Raw genomic sequence first — 20916 nt, forward strand, 5'->3', positions numbered from 1 at the left:
TAGGCAACAACATCTCCTCCCCGCTGATCCTCAACACGGGGGCCCCACAAGGGTGCGTTCTGAGCCCTCTCCTGTACTCCCTGTTCACCCACGACTGCGTGGCTACGCACGCCTCCAACTCAATCATCAAGTTTGCGGACGACACAACAGTGGTAGGCTTGATTACCAACAACGAGGAGACGGCCTACAGGGAGGAGGTGAGGGCCCTCGGAGTGTGGTGTCAGGAAAATAACCTCACACTCAACGTCAACAAAACTAAGGAGATGATTGTGGACTTCAGGAAACAGCAGAGGGAACTCCCCCCTATCCACATCGATGGAACAGTAGTGGAGAGGGTAGCTAGTTTTAAGTTCCTCGGCATACACATCACAGACAAACTGAATTGGTCCACTCACACTGACAGCGTCGTGAAGAAGGCGCAGCAGCGCCTATTCAACCTCAGGAGGCTGAAGAAATTCGGCTTGTCACCAAAAGCACTCACAAACTTCTACAGATGCACAATCGAGAGCATCCTGGCGGGCTGTATCACCGCCTGGTACGGCAACTGCTCCGCCCTCAACCGTAAGGCTCTCCATGTCCTTATGTACATATTCCTTATCCCCTTACACTGTGTATAAGACAGTAGTTTTGGAATTGTTAGTTAGATTACTTGTTGGTTATCACTGCATTGTCGGAACTAGAAGCACAAGCATTTCGCTACACTCGCATTAACATCTGCTAACCATGTGTATGTGACAAATAAAATTTGATTTGATTTGATAGTGTTGCCCCATTTACAAATGACAGTTAGTGCCCAGGCATGTGTGGGTTCTGGCTGAGTGTATGTATGTATGTGTGTATGTGTGTATGTGTGTGTGTGTGTGTGTGTGTGTGTGTGTGTGTGTGTGTGTGTGTGTGTGTGTGTGTGTGTGTGTGTGTGTGTGTGTGTGTGTGTGTGTGTGTGTGTGTGTGTGTGTGTGTGTGTGTGTGTGTGTGTGTGTGTGTGTGTGTGTGTGTTCTTGCATATGTGTAGTACTGTGCCTCACACCTGCTCTCCCTAGACCAGGCAGTGCCTACACAGCAACAAAGCTTTCCCCAACGCTGGCTGTGTAACCCAAACAGAGTTTGCTATAGGCAAAAAATACTTTAAGCAGTAGGGGAGAAGAAAGCCCTACCCAGTGAGTCATCTGTTTCTAATGCAGGGCCCGCTGGTGTGGATTACAGGGACAGATTACAGGAGAACTTCAGCCTGACCCCACATCTTCATATTGGGGGAAATGGGAGCCAGCCTTGATGTGGAGGTGGGAGCGGTCCACCGCCACGCTACGTGTTTACAGTCCCTGTTCAATGAGGGGTTTCTCTGGCTTTTTTTTAACAAACCCCCAAAAAACTATTTCCCAGAAACTGGTCTCTGCGGCAAATTTTTCCCAGGTGCTGTCATTGTAAAGCTGTTACCACCGTGCTGTAAAGCAGCACACTACTCAACAGACCTGCCGTCCTAATCTTCAAAGCAGCACCACAACCTGGTTGTTTGTCATATTAAACACGATAAGCAGCTGGTTTCTCAGAAAGCTGGAGGAGGGGGGGGGGGGTAACAGTAAGGATATGAGCTGGGAACCCACAGGGAATGATAAGGAGACAGAGAGAGAGAAAGACAGAGATAAAGAAAGAGAAAGGGAGCACGAGAGAGAATGAGAGAGAGAATGAGAGAGAGAATGAGAGAGAGAGAGAGAGAGAGAATGATAGAGAGAATGAGAGAGAGAATGAGAGAGAGAGAGAGAGAGAGAGAGAGAGAGAGAGAGAGAGAGAGAGAGAGAGAGAGAGAGAGAGAGAGAGAGAGAATGAGAGAGAGAATGAGAGAGAGAATGAGAGAGAGAATGAGAGAGAATGAGAGAGAGAATGAGAGAGAATGAGAGAGAGAATGAGAGAGAGAGAGAGAGAGAGAGAGAATGAGAGAGAGAATGAGAGAGAATGAGAGACAGAATGAGAGAGAGAATGAGAGAGAGAGAGTGAGAGAGAGAGTGAGAGAGAGAGTGAGAGAGAGAATGAGAGAGAGAATGAGAGAGAATGAGAGAGAGAATGAGAGAGAATGAGAGAGAGAATGAGAGTGAGAGAGAGAGAGTGAGAGTGAGAGAGAATGAGAGAGAGAATGAGAGAGAGAATGAGAGAGAGAGAATGAGAGAGAGAATGAGAGAGAGAATGAGAGAGAGAATGAGAGAGAGAGAATGAGAGAGAGAGAATGAGAGCGAGAGAGTGAGAGTGAGAGTGAGACAGAGAGAGAATGAGAGAGAACTAATAATTCTGCTAAAATAATCTCCATGTTCAACATAAAACACCAGATAATGCATGTAGAGCAGAACTAGGACGATACCCCCTAATTATAAAATCCAGAAAATAGCCTTTAAATGCTACAACCACCTTAACGGAAGGGATTCCCAAACCTTCCATAACAAAGCCATCACCTACTAAAAAATGTACCTGGAGAAGAGCCCTCTAAGCAAGCTGGTGCTGGGGCTTTGTTCACAAACACAAACAGACCCCACAGAGCCCCTGGACAGCAACAATATTAGACCCAACCAAATCATGAGAAAACAAAAAGATAATTATTTGATACATTGTAAAACATTAACAAAAGAACTGAGCAAATTAGTATGGCCCTAAACAGAGAGTACAGAGTTGCATAATTACCTTCAAGTTTTCATAACAATCGGAAATCTTTTTTTTTTTTACACCTTTATTTAATCTTTATTTAACTTGGCAAGTCGTTAAGAACACATTCTTATTTTCAATGACGGCATAGGAACGGTGGATTAACTGCCTCGTTCAGGGGCAGAACGACAGATTTTCACCTTGTCAGCTCGGGGGATTCAATCTTGCAACAGTTGTATATGCAACAGTTTGGGACACCTAATTTGCCCGAATTTTACATAATTATGACATAACATTGAAGGTTGTGCAATGTAACAGCAATATTTAGACTAATGGATGCCACCCCTAAGACAAAATACGGAACGGTTCCGTATTTCACTGAAAGAATAAACGTCTTGTTTTCGAAATTATAGTTTCCGGATTCAACCATATTAATGACCTAAGGCTCGTATTTTTGTGTGTTATTGTGTTATAATTAAGTCTATGATTTGATAGAGCAGTCTGACTGAGCGGTGGTAGGCAGCAGCAGGCTCGTAAGCATTCATTCAAACAGCACTTTTGTGTGTTTTGCCAGCAGCTCTTCGTTGTGCGTCAAGCATTGCGCTGTTTATGACTTCAAACCTATCAACTCCCGAGATTAGGCTGGTGTAACCGATGTGAAATGGCTAGCTAGTTAGCGGGGTGCACGCTAATAGCGTTTCAATCGTCACTCGCTCTGAGACTTGGAGTAGTTGTTCCCCTTGCTCTGCATGGGTAACGCTGCTTCGAGGGTGGCTGTTGTTGTTGTGTTCCTGGTTCGAGCCCAGGGAGGAGCGAGGAGAGGGATGGAAGCTATACTGTTACACTTGCAATACTAAAGTGTCTATAAGAACATCCAATAGTCAAATGTATATGAAATACAAAAGGTATAGAGGGAAATAGTTCTACAATTCTGATAATAACTACAACCTAAAACTTCTTACCTGGGAATATTGAAGACTCATGTTAAAAGGAACCACCAGCTTTCATATGTTCTCATGTTCTGAGCAAGGAACTTAAATATGGCACATATTGCACTTTTATTTTCTTCTCCAACACTGTGTTTTTGCATTATTTAAACCAAATTGAACATGTTTCATTATTTATTTAAGGCTAAATTGATTTTATTGATGTATTATATTAAGTTAAAATAAGTGTTCTTTCAGTATTGTTGTAATTGTCATTATTACAAATAAATAAATAAAAATCGACCGATTTAATCGGTATCGACCTTTTTTGTCCTCCAATAATCGGTATTGGTATCGGCGTTGAAATATCATAATCAGTCAACCTCTAGAGAGCATAGCCTTGCTATTGAGAAAGAACGCAGAAGAACTGGCTCTCAAAAGAAGACAGGCAATGTGCACACTGCCCCCAAAATGAGGTGGAAAAGGAGCTGCACTTCCTAACCTCCTGCCAAATGTATGACCATATTAGAGACACATATAGTGGCTTGCGAAACTATTCACCCCCTTGGCATTTTTCCTATTTTGTGGCCTTACAACCTGGAATTAATATTGATTTTGGGGGTGTTTTATCATTTGATTTACACAACATGCCTACCACTTTGAAGATGCAAAATATTTTTTTCTTGTGAAACAAACAAGACAAAAAAACAGAAAACTTGAGTGTGCATAACGTTTCCCTCAAGAATTTCCCTGTATTTAGCGCCATCCATCATTCCTTCAATTCTGACCAGTTTCCCAGTCCCTGCCGATGAAAAACATCCCGACAGCATGATGCTGCCACCAACATGCCTCACTGTGGGGACGATATTCTCGAGGTGATGAGAGGTGTCCGATTTGCGCCAGAAATAGAGGTTTCCTTGATCCCCCAAAAGCTCAATTTTAGTCTCATCTGACCAGAGTACCTTCTTCCATATGTCCATATGTAGGAATACCTAGGATAGGATAAGTATTCCCTCTCACCCCCCCCCCCTTTAAGATTTAGATGCACTATTGTAAAGTGACTGTTCCACTGGATGTCATAAGGTGAATGCACCAATTTGTAAGTCGCTCTGGATAAGAGCGTCTGCTAAATGACTTAAATGTAAATGTAATGTAATGTTTGGGGAGTCTCCCACATGCCTTTTGGCAAACACCAAACATGTTTGCTTATTTTTGTCTGGCCACTCTTCCATAAAGTCCAGCTCCGTGGAGTGTACGGCTTAAAGTGGTCCTATGGACATACACTCCAATCTCCGCTGGAGCTCCTTCAGGGTTATCTTTGGTCTCTTTGTTGCCTCTCTGATTAATACCCTCCTTGTCTGGTCTGTGAGTTTTGGTGGGCAGCACTCTCTTGGCAGGTTTGTTGTGGTGCCATATTCTTTCCAATTTTTAATAATGGATTTAATGGTGCTCCGTGGGATTTTCAAAGTTTTAGATATTTTTTTAACCCATCCCTGATCTGTACTTCTCCACAACTTTGTCCCTGACAAGTTTGGAGAGCTCCTTGGTCTTCATGGTGCCGTGTGCTTGGTGTTGCCCCTTGCTTAGTGGTGTTGCAGACACTGGGGCCTTTCAGAACAGTTGTATATATACTGAGATCATGTGACACTTAGATTGCACACAGATGGACTTTATTTAACTAACTATGTGACTTCTGAAGGTAATTGGTTGCACGAGATCTTATTTAGGGGATTCATAGCAAACGGGGTGAATGCATATGCACACACCACTTTTCCATTTGACATTTTTATTTATTTTTTGAAACAAGTATTTTTTTGTTATTTCACATCAACAATTTGGACTATTTTGTGTATGTCCATTACATGAAATCCAAATAAAAATATATTTAAATTACAGGTTATAATGCAACAAAATAGGAAAAATGCCACAGGGTGAATAGTTTTGTAAGGCACTGTATTTCCCTCAGATTACACAGAACCACAAAGAATGTTGATAAATTCCCATATCTATTGGGTGAAATACCACATTGTCCAATCACAGCAGCAAGATTTGTGACCTGTTGCCACAAGAAAAGGGCAACCAGTGACGAACTAACACCATTGTAAATACAACCCATATTTATGTTGATTTATTTTCCCTTTTGTACTTGAACTATTTGCACATCATTAAACCATAGACATGGTTAAACCAAGCACTCACAAACTTCTACAGATGCACAATCGAGAGCATCCTGTCGGGCTGTATCACCGCCTGGTACGGCAACAGCTCCGCCCACAACCGTAAGGCTCTCCAGAGGGTAGTAAGGTCTGCACAATGCATCACCGTGGGCAAACTACCTGCCCTCCAGGACACCTACACCACCCGATGTCACAGGAAGGCCATAAAGATCATCAAGGACAACAACAACCCAAGCCACTGCCTGTTCACCCCGCTATCATCCAGAAGGCGAGGTCAGTACAGGTGCATCAAAGCTGGGACTGAGAGACTGAAAAACAGCTTCTATCTCAAGGCCATCAGACTGTTAAACAGTCACCACTAACATTGAGTGGCTGCTGCCAACACACTGACTCAACTCCAGCCACTTTAATCATGGGAATTGATGGGAAATGATGTAAAATATATCACTAGCCACTTTGCTACCTAATATAATGTTTACATACCCTACATTATTCATCTCATATGTATATGTATATACTGTACTCTATATCATCTACTGCATCTTTATGTAATACATGTATCACTAGCCACTTTAACTATGCCACTTTGTTTACATACTCATCTCATATGTATATACTGTTCTCAATACCATCTACTGCATCTTGCCTATGCCGCTCTGTACCATCACTCATATATCTTATGTACATATTCTTTATCCCATTACACTTGTGTCTATAAGGTAGTAGTTTTGGAATTGTTAGCTAGATTACTTGTTGGTTATTACTGCATTGTCGGAACTAGAAGCACAAGCATTTCGCTACACTCGCATTAACATCTGCTAACCATGTGTATGTGACAAATAAAATTGTATTTTATTTTATTTTATTTTATTTTACATAATATGACATTTGAAATGTCTTAATTCTTTTGGAACTTTTGTGAGTGTAACTGTACATTATCTATTGTTTATTTCACTTTTGTTTATTATTTATTTCACTTGCTTTGGCAATGTAAACATATGTTTCCCACACCAATAAAGCCCTTAAATTGAAATTGAAGAGGAGAGACTCTAACCAACTACAGCTCATAAGACTGGCACAGAGCATAAAAACAGAGCCTAGAGCAAGAGCCTTGGTCCAAACACTAGGAAACTGGGAAAACATTCCAATAAACCAACCGGTAATTCACACACGATGCACAAAGCACTGTGATATTGAAACAATCAAGGAGGAGAACACATTTGTAAAGAAACATCTACCTCCCCTTGACAAATCTGTCCTGTCTGTAAACCTATTTAAACCCTATTTATTATTAAACTTGCCAGGTCTCTCTTGGGAAATAGGTCTTCTTATCATAACGAGATTTCCTGGTTAATTCAAGGTGAAAGAAACTGCTCTTACCTGTAGTATCTGGACTGCAGGTAGGTGGAGCACACGGCTTTGGACACGTGGCTGGCCGAGCCAAAGTCAATGACCTTGACTCGGTAGGGCTGCCTGGAGGGGTCCACCAACATGATGTTCTCTGGCTTCAGGTCGGCGTGGATCAGGCCCAGGCTCTTGAGCTTCATCAGGGCTGTGGCCACCTGCTGTAAGACTGGCCTAATGTACTTCAACGGCAGTGGGCTGAACTTGTTTTGCTTGAGGAAGTCGTACAGGTTCTGCTCCAGCATCTCGAACACCAGGCACGTGTGGTTCTTGTGCTGGAAGCACTCGTAGGCACGCACAAAGTTGAAGTCGTCTGCACTCTCTGTGCTCAACCGGGCCAGGATGCTCACCTCGATCTGGCCCTGGCGCGCGTACGATGGGTGGTTCTTCAGGATCTTGATGGCCACAATCTCGTTGGTGCCCCTCTTCCAGCACTTGACCACTTGGCCAAAGGTGCCTCTGCCCAAGAACTCTAGCACCTCGTAGGTGTTGGTCATGGAGCAGACCACCTCGTGTTGCACCAACTGGTAGTCTCCTTCATTGTTGGAACCACTGTTCTTGGAGGTGGCTGTCGATGTGGTCGTTGCCATGGCAACGGCCACTGTGGCCCCGCTGGCTGCGTTCTGGATCATCGTTGTGCTGCCGCCGTGCTCCTCGATGATCGTCACGCTGCTGTTGCTGTTGTCGAGCTCCTCACTCTTGCGCTTAAGCCCGCATCGCTGGTAGGTGTCCAGCAGGCTGACGGTGCTGCGACGGGTCAGGTTGTGGACTGCTCCACCGCTTCCTCCTCCGCTACTGCTACTGCCTCCACCACCGCTACCACTACCGCTACCGCCCAAGCTCAACAGAGGCCCCAGAGGCCCTGCAGTGCCTGAGGTACTGCTGGCCGAGGCAACCACAATTTTCCCTGCACTCGCCGGGAAGATGAGCGCAGGCTGCTCGTAGGGCAGAGAGGAATTGATTCCCAGAGAGGTGGCTTGGGACAATTGCTGCTTGCTGTTCTGGTTGTAGACGACTTTGCTGTGTGTGCCGTACCCTGTCATATCCCAGTATGAACTCTGCTCCACCTTCAGCTTCTTCACGCTAAAGAAGGCACTTGACTGGAGAGTGTGAGGGGACAAAACTTGCACTTGCGAGGCCATACCTGGAAGAGAGGAGAGGAAGGAACAAGGGAGTGGGAGAGAGACAGAAAGTGAGCAGTAGGAATTTGAGACAGTGCTTGAAACACAAGTGGCTTCTTTAAATAAAGAGCGCTTATGTCAGGGCCGACGAGGCCCATGTTGACGTATCAATGTCTCACTAAACCAACACAAACTAAAAACTAAAAATCACGTTGGTTATTTAACTCTTTAAGGCAACTTTTCAGAATTACGTATTATGTATGCTACTCATGGCAAGAGAAAAAGATATGTCTGTATATGTTTTAAAACTATACAGTATTGTAACGTGCTTGACTATATGATATACAGTATATGATGTTTAAACAGGAACTTTGTGTTTGTATGGTGTCTATCTAGACCGTTTATGTATGCAGAGGAATTCCCTTTTCTCTTCAGTTCACATCTGGACTAATGTAGAGCTATAATAATACTCTTCATAGGGAACTCAGAGAATGCAGAAATGTGTACCAAAATGAGCCCTTCGAAAGTTGCGTGACTCTCAAGGAATGATAGCAATTTCCTCAGCAAAAAGCAAAATGACAACCCAGACCCTGCATTTGTTGGTACACAATCAGCTTGAAAGAGAGAGAGAGAAAGAGAAAAAAAGACTCTTCTATTTTCGAAACAACAGAGGAGCATTTGAACTTCGTCTCAACCTCAGATCTTGAAGACAACAAGCAAAAGCGGAAAACTGCAAGGCACTGAGCTCATGGGAACTGCCTGCCTCAGAATAAGCTTCTCCAAGCAAACAACGGCCCAAAAATACCCCTCTCAAACAGGCCTGTTTGTAGCACTGAAATTATTGTTACAGCACAAGCCGGCTTACTTGCAGGCCTCGGTACTGATATATAACAGTCTCCAATGTACCCCAAATTAGTGTACTAACAAATGTACGATGTACCACCTGTGTACATCTTCACTCACATGCATATCGCATTTTTCAATCCAGACTAAATCCACAAACACACACACTCAAAATCCTAACACACACCCGTGCATGGACACAGTCAGCATATTATACATGCCCTAGCCTACATGGCTAAAACACAGGAGGTTGGTGGCATCTTAATTGGGGAGGACGGGCTTGGGGTAGTGGCTGGAGAGGAATAGGTGGAATGGTATCAAATACATCAAACACATGGTTTCCATGTTTGATACCATTTTATTTACATTCTATTTCCAGCCATTATTATGAGTCATCCTGCCCTAAGAAGCCTCCACTTAGCTAAAACCATGATGATTCAGGGGTGTGTTGGGAATAGGGGGCAGAGGAAGGAGACATACTTAGTCACTCTGTCATTATTAGCCTTCTGAGTTCTGAATGATGATCTGGCCATCTCCTCCTCTCTTTCTCTCTCTCTCCCTCTTCCTCCTCCCCCTCCTCCTCTCTTTCTCTCTCTCTCCCTCTTCCTCCTCCCCCTCCTCCATCTCATCCTTCTCCTCCACCTCTTCTACTCTCTCCTTCTCCTCCACCTCTTCCACTCTCTCCTTCTCTCCTCCTCCTCTTCATCCCCCTCCTCCATCCCCTTTCCTCTCTCCTCTCCTCCTTTTCCTCCTACCAGATGTTTGGTAGTATAGCTAGGGACACTGGTCATCATAATGGTCATCTGGTCTTAACCTTAATGCTGCAACGCGAATCCGATGCCTGTAGGCTGTAGGTTAGTTGATAAAGCATATTGCTAGGGGCCTTTGCTTTACCACACTACTCCTCTTGCGTAAGGTTTACCCTACACCACTACACGCCCCTCCTTGGCCCCCTCTATGCCCTGGGCTGGCAAAAACATGTGGATGAGGGAGTAATGAAGACCGTCCGCTGGGTTATTAGGAGCAAGGCACTATGCTAATCACTTAAGCCACCAGGGCCAGATGTCACTGCTCGGATTACCCACCAATTCCTTCGGTGGAGACTTTCACGCTAAAAATAATTTGGCCACGTTGGCATTGGCATAGTCACTAGTCACCGTCAGCGGTGCTGCTGCTGTGTGAGACTGACTGTAAAACTATGGGAGGATAATCAGATACTACAGTAGGAGCAATGGCCTACTGCTCTGATCGTGATGTCAAATTCCAGGATTACATTTCCATGATTATGTATGACCAACGGCCAAGCAGCTTTTGGTTTAAGGCACTAGGCTCAAGCTGTCCCTTTCCAAAGCGGCGCCATTACACATCACCATCAAAAATCTTCCTCAATCTGACTTTAGCTATTGGTCATTGACTCCTGTTGGTTACTGTTCTGCTGTCAGTGTCCAAACTAGGGCCGTCCCCAACTAAAAATAATCTTGGTCGACCAAGAGTCATCTGTTTTTGACCAATCAATTGGTCAATTTTGCATCGCCCCATGGACCTCCCAGCCAGCTGCGACAGAGCCTGGGCTCGAACCCAGAGTCTCTGGTGGCACAGCTAGCGCTGCGCTTTGGTGCCTTAGACCACTGCGCCACCAGGGACACCGTTTAAGCACACTGTTTGATGAAATAATTAACACACAGAAATGACTAGAGGGAGACCGACATCAATTGATTTGATTTTGCCAGGCTCAGACTTGCTGTGTGAAATAAAAAGAACAGTGACTGTGTGACTAGCACCCGTTGTCTCTCTCCTCCCTGCTGCAGTGACCACCACAGATACAGTGTTTATCCCTCTGTCCATGTTGCTGAAGCTGCAACATAATTACAGCCATTTCTGACTGAAAAGTTCTGTTACCGAAATCACTCATTTGTTTAGGAAAAACATGCCCTATTCCCTCAACCCTTGCTCTCTTCATGTGACACATGCATTCAGAAAGTATTCAGATCCCTTGACTTTTTCGTTACAGCCTTGTTATAAAATGTATTAAATAGTTGTTTTCCCTCATCAATCTACACACACACAATACCCCATAATGATAAACAGGTTTTAACACATTAGGTGATCCTAGGGTGACACATACATGCTAAGTGTTTTCAATGAGTCTTTCTCCATTCTGATTGTTTTATACTGTTCAATTCAACTTCAACCAAAACACATTTCCTGCATTGCCATTAATCTGAGATCATTTCTACACTGCCATGTAAGGGCTGCATGGTACGGGCAAAAAAAACCAAGGCCTGATTTTTAACCAAATGTTGCAAAATTACTCCCTGATTAAATAAAAAATATTTCTTTGTATTTTTATATGGGCGAAAACTCTAACCATAGCCATGGCCTTTAATGTATCCATGACTCACTAGGGAAACTATGGGAGCTGGGAACACAGTTCATACAACTGACTTGCCTGTGCCTGTGGCGAACACAGAAAAGTAATTCAATGACTGTGTCAAATGGCTGGAATGTTATCTCTGAACAACATGCTTAGGTAACAATACGCACAATTGTACTTCATTGGAATATCAGAACTAATGAATCATTATTGAATCACCGCTTAAGTTCAAAACTGTCTGTGATCTGAACCCTGAAATCTTAACAACCATCTCCCTTTCTCTGTGGTTTACTGTTCACCTTTATATTTAAACTAACATTGTAGTCTACACAACCTCTTAATTCCACTTATGAAGTTTATTTTCATTTCTGAACTTAGTGCCAAATGCAAAACTCTAAAGGGCCCATTGTTTTCACGTTTATGTTAGAATGCCTTAAGTAGCCTGGTCCTCCATTTAATATACAGTTCAGCGCACTGCAATTTAGCAGAGAACCACAGGGATTTTCTCACTGTTTAGAAGCAGCATGCTGAAGTGGAAATGGTCAATGTCTTTAGGGGGGATTATGTCCTCTGTCAAAGGCTAGTTCATCTGCTTTTTAGGCAGATCAAGGCTATTCTGTGCGGGAGGCCACGGGTGAGAGGGTGGGTGGGCTGGTGGGAGAGAGGGTGGGTGGGTGGGAGGGATGGTCTGGTTACTGACTGACTAGGTCCTGTGTGCTTGCCTGTTTTAATTAACACCTGTATTGTGGTGTGCATGACAACTAGTACCAGATCAATATTTTAAAATATATATATATATATTTCACCTTTATTTAACCAGGTAGCCCAGTTGAGAACAAGTTCTCATTTACAACTGTGACCTGGCCAAGATAAAGCAAAGCAGTGGGACAAAAACAACAACACAGAGTTACACATGGGATAACCAAACATACAGTCAATAACACAATAGAAAGATCTATATACTGTGTGTGCAAATGTAGTAAGATTAGGGAGTTAAGGCAATAAATAGGCCATTGTGGCGAAATAATTACAATTTAGCAATTAAACACTGGAGTGATAAATGTGCAGATGATGATGATGTGCAAGTAGAGATACTGGGGTGCAAAAGAGCAAAAATAAATAACAATATGGGGATAAGGAAGTTGGGTGGGCTATTTACAGATGGGCTGTGTACAGGTGCAGTGATCGGTAAGCTGCTCTGACAGCTGATACTTAAAGTTAGTGAGGGAGATATAATGTCACGACTTCTATCAAAGTCAGTCCCTTTCCTTGTTCGGTCGGTGTACGGAGCCACCGCCGATACACTTTTAATTTTCCATTTGTTCTGTCTTTGTCTTTTACACCTGCCTTCACTCAACCAATTACTTGTTTATTATTTAACCATCTGTTCCACATGTTTTGTTTGTGAGTGTCACGTTCAGACCTTTATTTCTGTTGTTTTGTCTTTATTTAGTATGGTCAGGGCGTGAGTTGGGGTGGGCAGTCTCTGTTTGTTTTTCTATGTTTGGTTTCTGTTCCGGCCTAGTATGGTTCTCAATCAGAGGCAGGTTTAGTTAATTATCTCTGATTTAGAATCATACCTAGGTAGCCTGTTGGTTTGTAGGTGTTTGTTTCCATGTGAGTGTTTGTCGCCACACGGTACTGTTTCGGTTTTTGTAGCTTTCACGTTATCGTTTATTGTTTTTGTTCGAGTGTTCTTCTGTCTTTATTAAAAACATTAATAAAACATTCAGACGAAGAGGAAATCTGCCGTTACAGAAACACAAACCAACAAAGGACCAAGCAGCGTGGTAACAGGCAGCAGCAGCAGCAGCAGCAGGAGAGGCAGTGATACCTGGAGAACTGGACTTGGGAGGAGATTCTGGATGGTAAAGGACCTTGGGAACAGCCAGGGGAATATTGCCGCCCCAAAGCAGAGCTGGAGGCAGCAAAAGCAGAGAGGCGGCATTATGAGGAGCTACCACGGCAGCGCGGCTGGGAGCCCGAGATGCAGCCCCAAAAATGTATTGGGGGAGGCACACAGGGAGTGTGGCAAACCTGCGCCAACTTCTTGTTCTTACCGGAGAGAGTGAGGGACGGGCAGACACAATGTTATGTGGTGGAGACACAGTCTACCCAGTGCGTATGCATAGCCCGGTGCGGTACATTCCAGCTCCTCGTATCGGCCGGGCTAGAGTGGGCATCGAGCCAGGTGCCATGAAGCCGGCTTTGCGCATCTGGTCTCCAGTGCATCACCTCGGGCCGGCGTACATGGCACCAGCCTTACGCAGGGTGTCCCTGGTTCGCCAGCACAGCCCAGTGCGGGCTATTCCACCTCGCCGCACTGGCCTGGCTACCGGGAGCATTCAACCAGGTAAGGTTGGGCAGGCTCGGTGCTCAAGAGCTCCAGTGCGCCTGCACGGTCCGGTCTATCCAGTGCCACCTCCACACACCAGCCCTTCAGTGGCAGCCCCCCGCACCAGGCTGTCTCTCTGTCTTCTGTCTACAGGTGTTCCCGCCTCTCCAGCGCTGCTAGAGCCTTCCTCCTCTCCAGCGCTGCCAGAGTCTCCTGTCTGTCCTGAGCCGCCAGAGTCTCCGGTCTGTCCTGAGCCGCCAGAGTCTCCCGTCTGTCCTGAGCAGCCAGAGTCTCCCGTCTGTCCTGAGCCGCCAGAGTCGCCAGTCTGTCCTGAGCCGCCAAAGTCGCCAGTCTGTCCTGAGCCGCCAGAGTCGTCAGTCTGTCCTGAGCCGCCAGTCTGTCCTGAGCCGCCAGAGCCGCCAGTCTGTCCTGAGCCGCCAGAGCCGCCAGTCTGTCCTGAGCTGCCAGAGTCTCCCGTCTGTCCTGAGTCTCCTGTCAGCCGCCAGAGCCGCCAGCCAACCAGGAGCCGCCAGACAGCCAGGAGCCGCCAGACAGCCAGGAGCCGCCAGCCAGCCAGGAGCCGCCAGCCAGCCAGGAGCCGCCAGCCAGCCAGGAGCCGCCAGCCAGCCAGGGGCCGCCAGAGCCGTCAGCCAGCCAGGAGCCGCCAGAGCCGTCAGTCAGCCAGGCGATGCAAGAATTGCCCTTCACTCCGGCGCTGCCGGAATCTCCCGTCCAATTTGGGACCCATGGCTAGGGTTCCCAGTCGGAGGTCGGCGGCGAGGGTCGCCGCTCATAAGAGGCCACGGGGGCGGTTGAGGAGGCGGACAAAAACTGTGCTTAAGTGGGGTCCACGTCCCGCACCAGAGCCGCCACCGCGGACAAACGCCCACCCAGACCCTCCCCTATAGGTTCGGGTTTTGCGGCTGGAGACCGCATCTTTGGGGGGGAGGGGGGGTGGGTACTGTCACGTTCGGCCCTTTATTTCCGTTGTTTTGTCTTTATTTAGTATGGTCAGGGTGTGAGTTGGGGTGGGCAGTCTCTGTTTGTTTTTCTATGTTTGGTTCCTGTTTCGGCCTAGTATGGTTCTCAATCAGAGGCAGGTGTCGTTTATTGTCTCTGATTGAGAATCATACTTAGGTAGCCTGGGTTTCACTGTTGGTTTGTGGGTGTTTGTTTCCGAGTGTTTGTCACCACACGGTACTATTTCGGTTTTTGTAGATTTAATTTACGTTAGCGTTTATTGTTTATGTTCGAGTATTCATCTGTCTTTATTAAAAACATTATGGACACTTACCACGCTGCATCTTGGTCCGATCCTTACTCCTCTTCAGACGACGATGAAATCTGCCGTTACAGTGAGTGATTGTTCTTTGTACATCGGTCCGTTTTTGTGGGCTCGCTATGTTAATTTGTATTTTTGTAATTTTGAGTAAAGTACGTTGATTAGTCATATCTGCTGTCCTGCGCCTGACTCTCTACACCAGCTACACACAGGACCATGACAGGTGGAATACACATACAGGCCTTCTGGTTGACTCTTTTCTAGAGGAGAGGTGGAATACACATACAGGCCTTCTGGTTGACTCTTTTCTAGAGGAGAGGTGGAATACACATACAGGTCTGCTAGTTGTCTCTTCTCTAGAGGAGAGGTGGAATACACCTACAGGCCTTCTGGTTGACTCTTCTCTAGAGGAGAGGTGGAATACACATACAGGCCTTCTGGTTGACTCTTTTCTAGAGGAGAGGTGGAATACACATACAGGTCTGCTGGTTGTCTCTTCTCTAGAGGAGAGGTGGAATACACATACAGGCCTTCTGGTTGACTCTTCTCTAGAGGAGAGGTGGAATACACATACAGGCCTTCTGGTTGACTCTTTTCTAGAGGAGAGGTGGAATACACATACAGGTCTGCTGGTTGTCTCTTCTCTAGAGGAGAGGTGGAATACACATACAGGCCTTCTGGTTGACTCTTCTCTAGAGGAGAGGTGGAATACACATACAGGCCTTCTGGTTGACTCTTTTCTAGAGGAGAGGTGGAATACACATACAGGTCTGCTGGTTGTCTCTTCTCTAGAGGAGAGGTGGAATACACATACAGGCCTTCTGGTTGACTCTTTTCTAGAGGAGAGGTGGAATACACATACAGGCCTTCTGGTTGACTCTTTTCTAGATGAGAGGTGGAATACACATACAGGCCTTCTGGTTGACTCTTCTCTAGAGGAGAGGTGGAATACACCTACAGGCCTTCTGGTTGACTCTTCTCTAGAGGAGAGGTGGAATACACATACAGGTCTGCTGGTTGTCTCTTCTCTAGAGGAGAGGTGGAATACACATACAGGCCTTCTGGTTGACTATTCTCTAGAGGAGAGGTGGAATACACATACAGGCCTTCTGGTTAACTCTTCTCTAGAGGAGAGGTGGAATACACCTACAGGCCTTCTGGTTGACTCTTCTCTAGAGGAGAGGTGGAATACACCTACAGGCCTTCTGGTTGACTCTTCTCTAGAGGAGAGGTGGAATACACATACAGGTCTGCTGGTTGTCTCTTCTCTAGAGGAGAGGTGGAATACACATACAGGCCTTCTGGTTGACTCTTCTCTAGAGGAGAGGAGGAATACACATACAGGCCTTCTGGTTGACTCTTCTCTAGAGGAGAGGTGGAATACACCTACAGGCCTTCTGGTTGACTCTTCTCTAGAGGAGAGGTGGAATACACATACAGGCCTTCTGGTTGACTCTTCTCTAGAGGAGAGGTGGAATACACATACAGGCCTGCTGGTTGACTCTTCTCTAGAGGAGAGGTGGAATACACATACCGGCCTGCTGGTTGACTCTTCTCTAGATGATAGGTGGAATACACATACAGGCCTTCTGGTTGACTCTTCTCTAGATGAGAGGTGGAATACACATTCATGCCTTCTGGTTGACTCTTCTCTAGAGGAGAGGTGGAATACACATACAGGCCTTCTGTTTGACTCTTCTCTAGATGATAGGTGGAATACACATACAGGCCTTCTGGTTGACTCTTCTCTAGATGAGAGGTGGAATACACATACAGGCCTTCTGGTTGACTCTTCTCTAGAGGAGAGGTGGAATACACATACAGGCCTGCTGGTTGACTCTTCTCTAGAGGAGAGGTGGAATACACATACAGGCCTGCTGGTTGACTCTTCTAGAGGAGAGGTGGAATACACATACAGGCCTGCGGGTTGACTCTTCTAGAGGAGAGGAGGAATACACATACAGGCCTGCTGGTTGACTCTTCTCTAGAGGAGAGGAAGAATACACATACAGGCCTGCTGGTTGCCTCTTCCTTGGTCATAGGGATAGCTAACCCTCTGTGAATGTATTAGAAACCAATGGCAAGTCCAAGTTCTGCTGAAAAAGAGCTGAAACTCTATGTCCATAATCATGAAGCGATGAGAGAATGTACAGCACTTTGCATTTCCCATCAACTGCCTGAATGATAGCAGGATGTACAAGCTAGACACTGGACAGGAAGACATGCTGCAGTATATACAGACCATTGGACAGGGCGGTCTGTCTTGCACTGCTGTTCCGGGACAGTCAGGCATCTGCCGGAATTGTCCGTCATGGATGGGGGGCAAATCACTTGTTATGACTTGACCTCAGATCTGTCTAGACTAAGTATTATCTCCCCTTGCCTCTGATTGGGGCATTCAGTGGCGGGAGAGGAGAGACGTAGCTGTGCACCCCCCCCTCCCCACACACACACCTCTCTGCTGCTCATTCCAGTCAGTATCAGTGCCCCCCGCTTCTCTGCCTGCCTGCCTGAATGTCCATCAAGGTCCATTGAGGTCCATTTAGGCACATGGCAGCGAGACCCTGCTGTGTCATATGCAGCACAGAGCCAGCCAGCCAGCCTCTCATAATAAACTATGAGGGCCACTGGAAGGCTGGGGACTGGAGGTAAAAATTAATGCACCATTGGAGGAACATATTGACTGTTCGGAGCGAACAAGTCAGCCATGTCATTCAGCCTGGCCTTGTGTGTCTGGCTTCTGGGAACTGTCTTCAGTGGAGGTGCTGGGGCCTGTCTCTCCCCCACTGTAACACACCACTCCAGACCACTATTGACCACCCTGTCCACTTTATAGCTCCCATCTCAGCTTATTTATAGAATAATGCATCAGAGAGGCAGTCAGGGAGTGAAGTTAGAGCCTCTCCCTGACACACACACACACATTACACACACACACATTACACACACACACGCGCACACACACACACACACACACACACACACACACACACACACACACACACACACACACACACACACACACACACACACACACACACACACACACACACACACACACACACACACACACACACACACACACACACACACACACACACACACACACACACACACCACCTATAGCCTATATGGTTTGTATAGGACGCTGTTTGACAGATGCAGAAGGTTTCGAGGCCTATAAACCAGCAGCTTGCCTGGTGTGCCACTCCCCGAGTGTCCCCAGAGTGTCCAGCGATGGTAAACTACAGACGCTGAGTGAGTTGTGTGAGATAGCAACACACTATACATGTGCAAATGTGTGTGCCCATGCACACATGCACACACACACAGTGTCACACACTTCAATTAAAATCCATAAGGTCAAGTGTAGCCAATACATTTCGAAATCCTCTTTAATGAATAACAAATAGGTAGTCGCCATGATCATCATCTAAACTAACAACAAAGCAGCCGCTCAGCAGTGGTTGGATAATAGATTACAGCTTGTTATTCACATGTAAAGTTCAGCCCTATAAAAAGCCAACTGTATGGTTTATGAGGTACCTTTGGCATGGTTTCATTGTGTGCCACAGCTTAACCTCTGCCTGTTTATTTCTCATCCCTGGAAGTGGGAGGGAGGGAGGGAGGGAGGTAGGGAGGGAGGGAGGGGGGTATGGGCCATGGTGATTGCAGGATTTCTTATTAATCACACACACACTAAGCACAGCACAGTACAAAGCACAGCACCCAACTTCCTCCCCACAGAGAGAGAGACCAAGAGAGAGAATGGGGGGGGGGAAGAGATACACAGAAAAACACAAGAAGAGAGAAACAGAGCAAGGGAGAGTGAGAGACAGAAACAGAAAGATGGAGAGACAGAGAAGACAGAGGGAGACAGCGTAACATTGCTGTTACACTAGGCTTTGAACCCCACCATTCCTCTGACGGACTCTGCTTTGACTACTGTTCCAGGTCGCCAGGAAAACACAGCAGGGCCATGCAGGGACACACACCTGATAAGCAGCCTGCCTTTCTTCTCTCTGCTTATCACCCATGTACAGTGCCAGCCCAACAGGCCTCTCTCCACTGCATGCTCTCCCTCTGACTCCTAATGAGCAGCAGGACAGCTGCCTATTGAGTGTTATGAAGGGGGAAATATATGGGCAGAGAACAGTGTCACAAGGACATGTTAGAATGTATGTTTTGAGTGTCTCTATAGATATGTTGGCCTAAACATTCAGTCACCAAGGCAAGCTAACCACATGCTGTAATCGAGTGTGTGTGCATGTTGAGGTGGCATGTTTGCAGTTCTTACAGTGCTGCCAGGTTACAAACCCCAGAGAAAGACACACTGAGGACACGAACCCCGGAGAAAGACACACTGAGGACACGAACCCCAGAGAAAGACACACCGAGGACACGAACCCTGGAGAAAGACACACTGAGGACACGAACCCCAGAGAAAGACACACCGAGGACACGAACCCCGGAGAAAGACACACTGAGGACACGAACCCCGGAGAAAGACACACTGAGGACACGAACCCCGGAGAAAGACACACTGAGGACACGAACCCCGGAGAAAGACACACTGAGGACACGAACCCCGGAGAAAGACACACTGAGGACACAAACCCCGGAGAAAGAGACACTGAGGACACGAACCCCGGAGAAAGACACACTGAGGACACGAACCCCGGAGAAAGACACACTGAGGACACGAACCCCGGAGAAAGACACACTGAGGACACGAACCCCGGAGAAAGACACACTGAGGACACGAACCCCGGAGAAAGACACACTGAGGACACGAACCCCGGAGAAAGAGACACTGAGGACACGAACCCCGGAGAAAGACACACTGAGGACACGAACCCCAGAGAAAGACACACTGAGGACACGAACCCCAGAGAAAGAGACAATGAGGACACGAACCCCGGAGAAAGAGACACTGAGGACACGAACCCCGGAGAAAGATACACTGAGGACACGAACCCCGGAGAAAGAGACACTGAGGACACGAACCCCAGAGAAAGACACACTGAGGACACGAACCCCGGAGAAAGAGACACTGAGGACACGAACCCCGGAGAAAGATACACTGAGGACACGAACCCCGGAGAAAGAGACACTGAGGACACAAACCCCAGAGAAAGACACAATGAGGACACGAACCCCGGAGAAAGAGACAATGAGGACACGAACCCCGGAGAAAGATACACTGAGGACACGAACCCCGGAGAAAGATACACTGAGGACACGAACCCCGGAGAAAGAGACAATGAGGACACAAACCCCGGAGAAAGACACACTGAGGACATGAACCCCGGAGAAAGACACACTGAGGACACAAACCCCGGAGAAAGACGCACTGAGGACACAAACCCCGGAGAAAGACACACTGAGGACACAAACCCCGGAGAAAGACACACTGAGGACACAAACCCCGGAGAAAGACACACTGAGAACCTGCACGCAAAACATATCCACAGCCATCATTCACTCCAAAGATCAACCAATAATGGCGCTGCGGCATGTCAAGTTTTCTGAAGGAACCATTAACCTTCATAGACCATAATCAGATTGTGGATCAATCTAACATTTTCCAATGAAATTAAATTATAGACCCATAACAAACAATCAAAATACAAGACAAAGACATAGCTGAGGGAATAACACAATAAACCATTTAAGAGAAAATACATTAAATCTGCTTTTGTTCTTTGTAAATTAATTGGGTTGTACTAAGAGCAGAAGAATGGATGAGTTAATACTCTAAATGATAATAGCATTTACAAGGAGGCACATCTGTATGAACCTAACATGATTATCATGGGGAAAGTG

At 46.3% G+C, this 20916-nt stretch overlaps 1 protein-coding gene across 10 annotated transcripts in view; it reads right to left on the bottom strand.

Moving 5' to 3' along the window:
* LOC124034681 (homeodomain-interacting protein kinase 2-like) overlaps window positions 1–20916 on the bottom strand; it is a 136903-nt gene that overhangs the window by 105337 nt on the left and 10650 nt on the right. For all 10 annotated transcript variants that reach the window (XM_046348222.1, XM_046348213.1, XM_046348176.1 and 7 more), the window contains one exon: window positions 7112–8279. In XM_046348222.1, the coding sequence (XP_046204178.1) occupies window positions 7112–8279 (1168 nt within the window). The remainder of the gene's footprint in view (window positions 1–7111; window positions 8280–20916) is intronic.

Source organism: Oncorhynchus gorbuscha, linkage group LG01 (assembly GCF_021184085.1).
Source record: "Oncorhynchus gorbuscha isolate QuinsamMale2020 ecotype Even-year linkage group LG01, OgorEven_v1.0, whole genome shotgun sequence".
NCBI lineage: Eukaryota > Metazoa > Chordata > Actinopteri > Salmoniformes > Salmonidae > Oncorhynchus > Oncorhynchus gorbuscha.